Genomic DNA, 10269 nt, shown 5'->3' with positions numbered 1-10269 from the left:
TGGACTGATCCAATATGGTGGACACTGAAGGGGGGGGCTGAGACACACTTAATATTATCAGCGTTCTGATGGCATTTTAGCCAAAGGATTTTTATCAAAAACATAATTAATGTGCAGAAATAAGGAATGGTTGTATTAACCATACATGTAAACAGAGTTTTATGGGGCCCCCAGGAACTTGGGGCCCTAGGCACCTGCCTAGTGTTGCCTAATGGTAAATCCCCCCATGTCAGTATTAATGCCTCTAAGGCTATGTTGGACCAGGAAAAAATGTTTTTTCACAATTTTCTTATAGAAGCACTTTTTGTTTCTTAATATATTTGGACAAGTTGGTGTTTCTTGTTATTACAATGATATAATTTTTGGAAAAAAAAATATCCATGTTTTTTTAATGTTACAAAGGTAACAAGGTCTTGTCCTTGGCTTGAACTTTTCAACATATTTCACTGAGTGTCCTTTAAAGGGTTAAAACAAAAAAGTTTACCACAGAGTGGACTATAAAATTCAGATTTCTAGATTTTTATTAGCTCAAAAAAAAAAAATCTATTCTAGTAACTGATCATGTTTAGCATACATACCCATATGTGTGAATCCTTCATTTCCAGGATTTATATGACATTATTTCCACTTTCTGTGGGAATAAAAACACAAAAAAAGAAACATATTACACAAGTGACCACTAGGTGGCAGTGTTTCATAAGGTTTCAGCGGACCAGATTAAGGAATTGGATTAAATGGTTTTTACTTTGGTAGAAAGTTGTGATTTTTCCACAGACCCTGACAATAAGATCAATCAGTTTATTTCCAATCCAACACCTGTGTTTCTCCTCCCTCCTCCATGGTTTTTAATCTTCCTCTACTTATTCAAGTCTTTTTGTTTATAATGCATTTTCCCCTCCTCATAAAAGGACAGACCATTGTGTCCTGACTGATGTGCTGGCTCTGATTCATTGAGACAGTTTAGCAGCAAGCTGTGTAAACATCCATTAGTAATTCATGACTTTGTCCACCATCCCCCCGGGCTTCAATTAACCCCTGATATTTGTGTGTTTTTCCTTTCAGACACTCATCCATCTCTCCCTCCTTCTCCAAATGCATTTCATCATCCTTGCTTCCCATATTTTTCTCCATTAATCATTCTCTTTGGGTCACAGAATGCCCATCATTTGGTCCAGAAAAAAACAAAAAACAAAAGGAGGCAAGCAGGTGGTGTTTAGCGATCCTTTACAACATATGCAAATTAAAAACTGCATGAAAAGAAGGGATGAAGCTGCTGGTTTGGACCTGAGGTTTTGCAGGAGGACTAATGTAAAACTTTTATTTATCTTTATACTGAAGAACTTGAATGAAAAAATTAGCTTAGTTGAAACCCTTTCATTTTGTCTCTTATTTAGTTTCTTTAGACTCTACTTAAGGGATTGTTTGGGTCCAGGGGCGGAGCTAGATGGGGTCCAGGGGTGGCCATGGCCACCCTTAGCCAATCATTGGCCACCCCTGCCATTTATTTCCCTCTAATACAGACTGTCAGCAGTAATACTCTCAAGTTAAACATTCAAAACATTTTTTTTTTTTTTTGTGGTTAATTTTTCACATCTATATACTAACATCAAAGATGTTAAATACAGAATTCATGCTCTTTTTCAGAAATAGATTTTGTGTTCTATGGGGTAAAGAGAAAATTATGTGTCTCTGCAAGTCATCTTGTGGTCTTCAGTGAAATCAAAGATAAATAACAATTTTAATTAAAAAATGATCAAATAATCAATTTATGTAGATATTAGGGCTTGTAAATATCAATTTTATGCAGAATTTTTATTGATACAAGTAGGTAAGTAATGATAATGATTAAATTATGCCCCAGAACTCAAAACTGAGTTTTATTCACTATACCTTTTATCTAGAAATTACAGATTTTGAAATATATGCATCTATTTGTTAGCAAAGGCTGCAGGAAAGTATAGTTAGTCTTTATTTAGAAAATATGGATGTTTTGCTTGTTCATTTTTCCTGTTGGAACAGAGTACATTGACCCGGAGGTTCTGGTGCCAATCCGCTTTCGGCCCCCCCTCAGTCTACAGTGGTTATTGCCTGGCCACCCTTATAAAAACTCTCTGGCTACGCCTCTGTTTGGGTCATAACCAATTATTGCTTCACGAGCAGAAGAAATGATTAGTTTTTGTGCTAACTAAGATTAGCGATAGAGGCTTATAAGATTTTGTAACAACTTATTTCGTTTTTTTCCTTCCAGACTAAATGTTTTTACGGATCATTCATACTGACTCTTCTGTTTAAAAGGAGTTGTTCCTCTCCACTGTCACCTCATGCTTGTTTGGATGAGGAAATGATGCAAAGTTGATGATTTTATACAACCAGCCATACTATCTTAGATTACTTTTTTCTAAATACCATAAAATATAACCGAATAGGGTTTGTATTTCAACATAATCTGGACTCAATTGTATGTAATTCTGTCAAAATACTTTATTTATCCTAAAGGGAAATTCAGTAATCAGGAATTGGGCTGTTTGACTGGATTCCAATGGAATCATATGGACTAAGTTTGGGTTAATCTATTTCATATAACTAGATGTGAAATTCAAGCTATTTTTTATCCAAAATTATATGATCTGCTTAATTTAATGCATTAAAAAGCCCTAAAAATTAGGACGAATATCAAAAGGTATTACGATAAGTTTTACTTTCATCTGAAAAGTATCTTTGTTTAGTGTTTGTAAACTGCTATAACTGGAACGTAAAATATCAGACTGTTTTTACCTTAAAATGAAAGACATAAATGAAATAAATATCTGTTTTAGTAGAAAAGAATGATTTTATTCCCCTGTTGTTTTCTCCGACTCTAAAGATCGATCTAAGAGCTCTCTGATGTTGTCTTGCTTCTATCCATTATTCAGTTATTGAACACAGCTCATTTATTTTTTACTTTCTGCTCAAACAGAAAAAAAAAACAATTTTTTAGCTGCTGCTGAGACAAAAACATTCTTTTGAAACTTGTCCTAATATGAACTCTTGAACAATCAGTGTAAACTGATATATTATAAAGGCAAATAATGTAGATTGTTGTCTTACTTTCTCCCAGCAGATCCTCAGACATCAGATTATCCTGCCGGTTTCCAAGGACAAAAGCCAGGAAGGAGAGGATGAGAGCATCCATGATGCCCATGATGGCCAGGATGTAGGCCCAGCGGACCGAGCAGGCACCCAGGGCGTACTTGTCCGTCTGTTCGCCGCACATCCGCTTCACCTCGTCGCTGTCCCAGCCGTCGGGGTAGATCATGCAGCCCAGAATCAGGCTGGTACCTGAAGCAGGAGGCGAGACAGATGGGTGAGGAGCTAAACAGGCTACCAGGGGAGAAATTGGGCTGGAAACCTGGAAACAGAATCCTGCTCATTAAAAAAAAAACACTCTGCTGCAGCAGGTTGCTTTGCGACAAATACAAGCCTTTAAAAACTTGATTACATTTTATGTCACAGGTATTTATTATGAGTTTATTAATTGGGAAACAAAGCTGTGCATGCTTGAGTGCATGACTTTTTATTCTTTAAAATGTGTGATGTGCATCTACATTAACCAATTCATCTTTGTAAAATGGCTGAAATTATATGTAAAGCAGCAAAGTCTTGCTACAGATTCTCTGTTTAATTTACATCTGGACTAGAAATTAAATGATTAAGCAATTATTGTAAATAAGCAACTAATTTAGAAATCAATTCATCGTAATTACTAAAATAGTACAAAAGATATATATATATATATATATATATATTTTGCATTTAAGACTGGTTTCAATTCTGTAAAAATATCTTCTTTAAGGAGGCTTTTGCTACCCGATTATTAATCAATTGATATAAAGGAATAATCAATCTGTAAAATAATTATTTGCAGCCCTAATCTGGACTTTGACTAGGCCATTCTAACAGTAAAATGCTTTAATCTACATCATTTATTGTAGCTCCGGTTGAATTTTTAAGGTCATTCTCCTGCTTGGAGTGAACCACTGTCCCATATGTGGGTTAATACAGGAGTTCACCACAGCATAACGCTGCCACCACCATGTTTCAGCATGGTGATGTTGTGTTCAGGGTGATATACAGCGTTGGATTCCCCCTGTACCTTCCTGCGCGTTAAATCTTTGTGTTCTCTTCATCTCTTGTGGCATACGGTAAACGGTTCAGTCTTACCACGCTTTCATGAAGACATTTTTTTTAAGGTGGACGACAATTATTCTGTCTCTTATCTAAAATATATCACAAGGAAATTATAATATAAATTATAATATAACCGGTTTCAGTGAATTTTATTTTGGGGTATCAGAATATTGTAATATTTACCTTTTTTTTTAGTAAATAATGCTAAATCTAGTGATTTTTAAGTACTTTTGACCCCATTTGAGTTGAATTGTGTCGTTAAATTCTGCTGTCGATGCTCTTAATCTGAGCTGTATTTGCAGATTTTATGTTTATAACTCATTGTAACTTCAAGGAATCAAACTATTTTGGAAAGAGATGGAACACGGCACTTTTATCTTCATGCCTGAGAAAATTTCCTCTGATTGCAGCCTTGGTTTTTTTTAACCTTAAAGAAAAAATTCAGCTGAATTCAGCTAGGCATCAAATAACGTCTTGTTTGTGTCTCAGAGAGGAAAAAAACAAATGGGAAGAAAACAGGGGAGCTGCTGATCAGCAGATATTTAGAAAGTAACGACATGAACGTCCTGCAGAGATAAAATATATCTTTATAAGAGTCTGACCAATTCAATTCAGTTTATTTCCATATCACCAATTCACAACACGTCATCTCAAGACACTTTCCAGTTCACCAGATCAACCAGTCAGATTGATTCAAAGTTTTCTATCTAAGGAAAACCAGTTGATTACATTGACTCAAGTTCAATCCCTCACTCTAAGTATGCTTGTAGCGACAGTGGAGAGGAAAAGCTCCCTTTGAACAGGAAGAAGGATGAAGAGAGCCCATCCAGCCAGTCACAGTCAGAGAAACAGGACTACACTGAAAAACAGGCTGTTCTCCAATATATATAAACAAAGGAGTTGATGGCAGCAGCACAGCTGATATTTCTCTCCAGGATGGAGTCACAGCCAAACAGGAACAGACCAGATGAAGCTACTATGAGAAAAAGCAGAACGTTAGAGATTGAACTAACAGATTCTGCAGAGTGGGAGAATAGAGATAGAAAGATGTAAAATAAACACCTTCCAATGGAGGCAGAGGGGGAAATAGCTTTGGAAGAGAAGACGTGTTGGCAGCAGTTTAGAGACGAGGCAGAGGTGTTGAACGAGGTGTAGAAACAGAACCATGTGTTGACCTACGCTGTCATCACAAGCTGTCTGCGACACTCCTGATCACGACTCCTCCTCATGAGAAATCATCTGTCTGAGGAGGAAACTGCTCCTGTCGGCAGGGAGCCGTTTCCTCACAACAGGACGCATGTTGGACGGGGAAGCTGCTATGCTAAACTTTAGAAGCTTCCTCTATCTTTAGGGACAACGTTTTACACTCTAGAATAGATTTAAAAAGGCTCATTAAATAGGGCTTTTTTTTTAGCGAGAATAACCGAATTCTCTGAGATATCTCTGTAATGTTATTAGAACTAAATGTAACCAATTAGAGCTACAAGCGGCTCTATTTGGCCAGAATCTCTAGAAAATACAGGAAATTTCTCTTTCAAACTGGATTTTTCCATCTCCATTTAATTCCTCTACTATATTTTGTATCAATTAGTTATTAGAATGTTTTAGCTGGTTTTATTTGTTACTATTTTAATGCTTGTTTTAGTTTAGCTGTCATTAATTATAGTACTAGCTTTAATCAATCATCTGTAAGCATTAACACACTAAGCTGCTCTTTATGTTGCATCTTACTGTTTCTCACACTGTTTATAGGACACTCAGTGAAATACGTTGAAAATTAAAATTTCCAGCCAATACTGTTATTGCAATCCAGGACAAGATCATATTACCGTTGTAACATTAAAAAAATATGGATATTTTGATGACAAAAATGTCAACGTAATAACAAGAAATGCCAACTTGCCCGAATTTATTAAGAAAAATAATAAAAGTGCTTCTATAAGAAATTCATGAAAAACACAAAAATGTGAAAGAAAAACGTTTTTTACGTACATTTTTTATTTTTACTTACATTTTTTATTTTTACTTACATTTTTGTTAATTGTTAAGTAGGCTAATTAAGTTTTTTACTTTTCACTTAGCTTTTTACCTTTTTTTTTACTTGACTTACCTTTTTTTTCCAGTATAATTTACAGCAGGTCAAGTATCATTCAATTCTAATTGGTCAAATGCCAAAATAAGATGTTCAGTCATGTAGCAGGATATTTGCTGAATGGCTGGATATAGATCTTGTGCTTCTAGAATAGACTTTAATAGCTGCTCTCACTCTATTTATTTAGGTGTCATTAGACACATGAAACATATCCTTGGTGAGCCCTGCTTTAAAAAGTTTATTTAAAAGTTTCTTTTCTCAAAAAACAAATGAAATAGCAACTCAGCTGCAGCATCATGAAACATATCAACTTTTTAACTAATCAAATGTGCATCAATGAAACTGTAATATGGGCTGGAACCTTGTTTTACCCTTTTGGTAAAATAAAATAATTTTGACTTAAATTGACTCTGTCACCAGCTGACTGTTGTTGTTTTGTAGACCCCGTATCACAGTGACTGATAACTGCTGTATGATCTGGTTGAAATCTCTCTGTAAAGTGCCCTGAGATGTCATGTGTTGTTAATTGGCACTATATAAAAAAACTAAATTGTATTGGATATTGAATGTTTTACCATTTAAAAACAGTAACTTGCCCTATAAATGGTTTTGGATAGGCTTTTAGTAACTGTCATTAATTATAGTACTAGTTTTTATCATCTGTAGACATAAGAATCTAAAAGGTCAGAGTATTGTTTTATGAAATCGTGCATCTAAATAATAAAAATTCTGCAAAAATTTCAAAATCTGGTTCAATTACAGCCGTTCTGTTAGTTTAAGACAACTATAAAATGTTTTCTAAGCTTTCCATCTGGCTTCCTGATGAGACCTTAAACTAAGATATTTGTGAGAAGACTTAACAATCGTCTCACACACCTGCCCTCCATCAAGTCTGACTGACGTTGAGCTGTTTTTTAGAGAAGAATGGGCAAAAGTTAAATTATAAATATATATATACACAATCTCTGTCTGTATAAAGCAAAGGGTTGTTGTGCAAAATGCTCTCCCTCCGGAAGTTACCAATAGAAAATAATCTCTTGGTATAAATCCATGTCTTAACAGCTTTAATTAGCTTAGCTTCCACCCTTTATGCTTATAAGTCTTTTCTTTGGTATTTGAAGTGTCTTTGTAGATAGAAATATTGTAAAATGTGTTTCAGTCCTTGTTATCAGGTGCATAAGCTGTGCAATTCTTGATTAGATCAGGTCCTGAGATTGCATTTTAAAAATGAAAGTAACGACGCGGCTGTGCTTTCAGTCATGCAAGTCGTTCTCTTTATGTGAAACTAAATTTCTCTTTTGTATAAACAACGTTTTCTGTTTTAATAATGATTGAGTAGATCTGGACGTAATCTGAGATGCGTCAATGCGTCATTTCTCTTTTAAAGGTTTGTCTTTCTGAGTTAAATCCAAAAGCTTCAAAGTCTCATAGTGATGAGCAGGAATCATCCCCTCTGGTTCTCCTGTTGCACTGAGCACCTCTTCTGACTCACGGCCCTTCAGAGTACCCCGTCAGGTACTCTTTGATCATGATTTTTTATTAAATGTTGCATTTTTTATGTAAATATTTAAGAGCAAGACCTCTTCTTGGCAAATCAGATCATTATCTTGTTTTTGCTCTGAATATAAAAATGCATTCCATCTAATCTTCAAGTCATACTACACCTTTAATCCCTTTTCCCCCTGAAAGCAAAAAAAAAGCTCCCAAGAAGATAATTTTAGACTTGTACAGAAATTCTGTTGCATCTTTCCATTAATGCATCTTCTCAAACTCATGCAGACTTTTTGTCTCCTGACGGATGCATGTTTCTCTTTTTAACCTTCCTACAGATTTCATGCAGTCTCCTGCACACAGTCCCTGTCATAAATCATGACTTGTGACCGATGTGTCGACTCATTTCAGCTCTTAACACAAGTGATGTGTTCAGATTGGACAGCCTTAAACCCGAAGGTAATGTTAGGTTCAAAAATGTAGGTTCGTAAAAGAGGAACTGAGTCGACACAGAAGAGGGATTTTTAACAGCTTCTGCAGAAGGAGAGAGTTACATTCAGCTACATCTAGAAGCCTTTTTATTAGCAGATCATAACACATGGGGTGGGTTACAAAATAGTGTTCTTCTGACAAGGAAATTGACCAGGTCAAAGGACAAAATGCTCCTCTGATTGAATCACAGAATAGAGTGGTCTCCTGATGACTGTGATTAGCCTTGCACAAACATCAGCAATTTTCTACCACCGTTGTATGACAGTTTGCAGTAAACAGAGTGGAGCATCTAATTTCTCCAGTGTTTCATATGTACACACATTAACTTTATAATCATCGTTGAATAAACAAGGTAACATTTGCATTGGCAGACAACAGCAGAGATCTGTTTCTGTGACGCGTTCTATGATTGAGGTCAACAGGAAAATGGAGGACAGGCTGTTAAAAATGCTCAAAAGAAGATCTCTGACTCAAAGCATTAATGTGGTAGTACTGGAGCGCTGCAGGAGACGTGAAGTAATGAGCTACATCTCACACTGGGCGGCTGAGTACTACACCAAAGAGGAGGAGAAACTGAGTTTATTTGTAGTCTTAAACTCATCCCTAATTCTCTCTCTTGGATTGGGTGTTTTTTTGGATGGGTCAGAGCTTATTAGAAGTCTGGATCCCTAGAAAGCATTGTTTCATATTTTATTTAACGTTTTCAAGAAACGCATGTCCTCCTGTGCTGTGCATGCTGGGTAACAGAATCAGCCGTTAAAAAGAAAACTGGAAAGCAACTCTAAGCAAAAGGATTTTTAAACTTGTTTTAAAGTGACATGAATGCTGGATATGCTACCGATTAATTATTTTAATTGGATCAATTTCAATCTAATCGTGATGAGATGAGGCTTTGTAGCCTAATAAACCAGACTAAATGTGAGATTAAATGTCTAATTTAGTCTGGCCCCGATGAATAAGTGATTGGAAGATTGTTGATGAAAACAACCATGTCTGTGCCTATTGGCCAACGCTCTGACCAATGAGCGCAACTGACTGTGATGTTATAAGCGCTACACAAAGCTGGTGGGGGAGTGTAAACAAACAGCCTGTCAATGAATGAGCGTAGAGCCTCTTCCTGCTCACGTTTCAACGAAAACCCCAAATCTAATCCTTCCAAAACCAATTCCAAAGCTGAATCAAAAATCGCGATCATAGCCAGCGGTCCTTCACACACGACTATGCCGAGAGGGGGTCGCTGCAGACGGGCTGCGGTTAGCCCTGGCTGCAGTTAGCTTCAGAGCTCCGCTGGTTGTTGCGCTCGTCTCAACTTCGGAAATAGCTTTTTTAATTACGCATTAAATCAGTAAATGGACCATATAGTGAGGCTTTAAAGTATAATGTTCTTACCTCAAATGATCTTAGAACGTACTTTTATTGCACAAAAGCAACAGAAAAGAGAACTTTTAACTTTATCGAAAGCTGCTGCTGTCGTCGTGCAGCTTTGTCGTCACGCCTTCAAAACCCCGCCCACTTTGCATCCAAAACATCTCTGCGCTGTGATTGGCCCGCCAATCCTAGGGCCTGGGGCATTGATCGAGGCTAGACCACTCGTAAGCACTCACTGGCGGGTGGGGCTAGTTTACTAGGCTAATATGAAACCACATGGTTCATGTTTAAGCTTCAAATGCTCACTGGGGCCATCTAGTGGTGAACACCCTGCCTTCAATGAGACGTCTCAGCAAAAATGATTGCAGTAAACGAAATAATGTATTTATAAATGGGGTCTCAGTTTGATAAATGGTTTATTATAAGAAATCTTCTAAAAAGGCGAAAACTTCCTCTTGACATTTCAAATTTTAGAGCAACACAAAGCTTACAAACCAAAACAAAAATCTCTACTTAAAAAGCCACTAATAAAAAAAAAAAGAAAAAATCAGTTTCACTTCGCATAGGACATCGTACCCAAATCAAATCCCAGTGCTACCATTGCATCTCGCTTTCAACCCAAGCTTTAGGCCGCATACACTGTATGAGTTTTTGCCCTT

General features: G+C 36.6%; 1 protein-coding gene across 1 annotated transcript in view; it reads right to left on the bottom strand.

The window, feature by feature from the left end:
* Window positions 1-2485: 2485 nt before the first annotated feature.
* The window catches only part of lhfpl3 (lipoma HMGIC fusion partner-like 3), a 56786-nt gene continuing 49002 nt past the window's right edge, over window positions 2486-10269 (bottom strand). Inside the window, exons 2-3 of the mRNA XM_015392268.1 lie at window positions 3088-3318; window positions 2486-2490 (exon numbers count right to left, since the gene is read on the bottom strand). Of these exons, the coding sequence (XP_015247754.1) occupies window positions 2486-2490; window positions 3088-3318 (236 nt within the window). The remainder of the gene's footprint in view (window positions 2491-3087; window positions 3319-10269) is intronic.

This window comes from Cyprinodon variegatus, unplaced genomic scaffold (genome assembly GCF_000732505.1).
Source record: "Cyprinodon variegatus isolate N-32 unplaced genomic scaffold, C_variegatus-1.0 Scaffold583, whole genome shotgun sequence".
NCBI lineage: Eukaryota > Metazoa > Chordata > Actinopteri > Cyprinodontiformes > Cyprinodontidae > Cyprinodon > Cyprinodon variegatus.
This window is presented reverse-complemented; position numbering and strand designations above follow the sequence as displayed.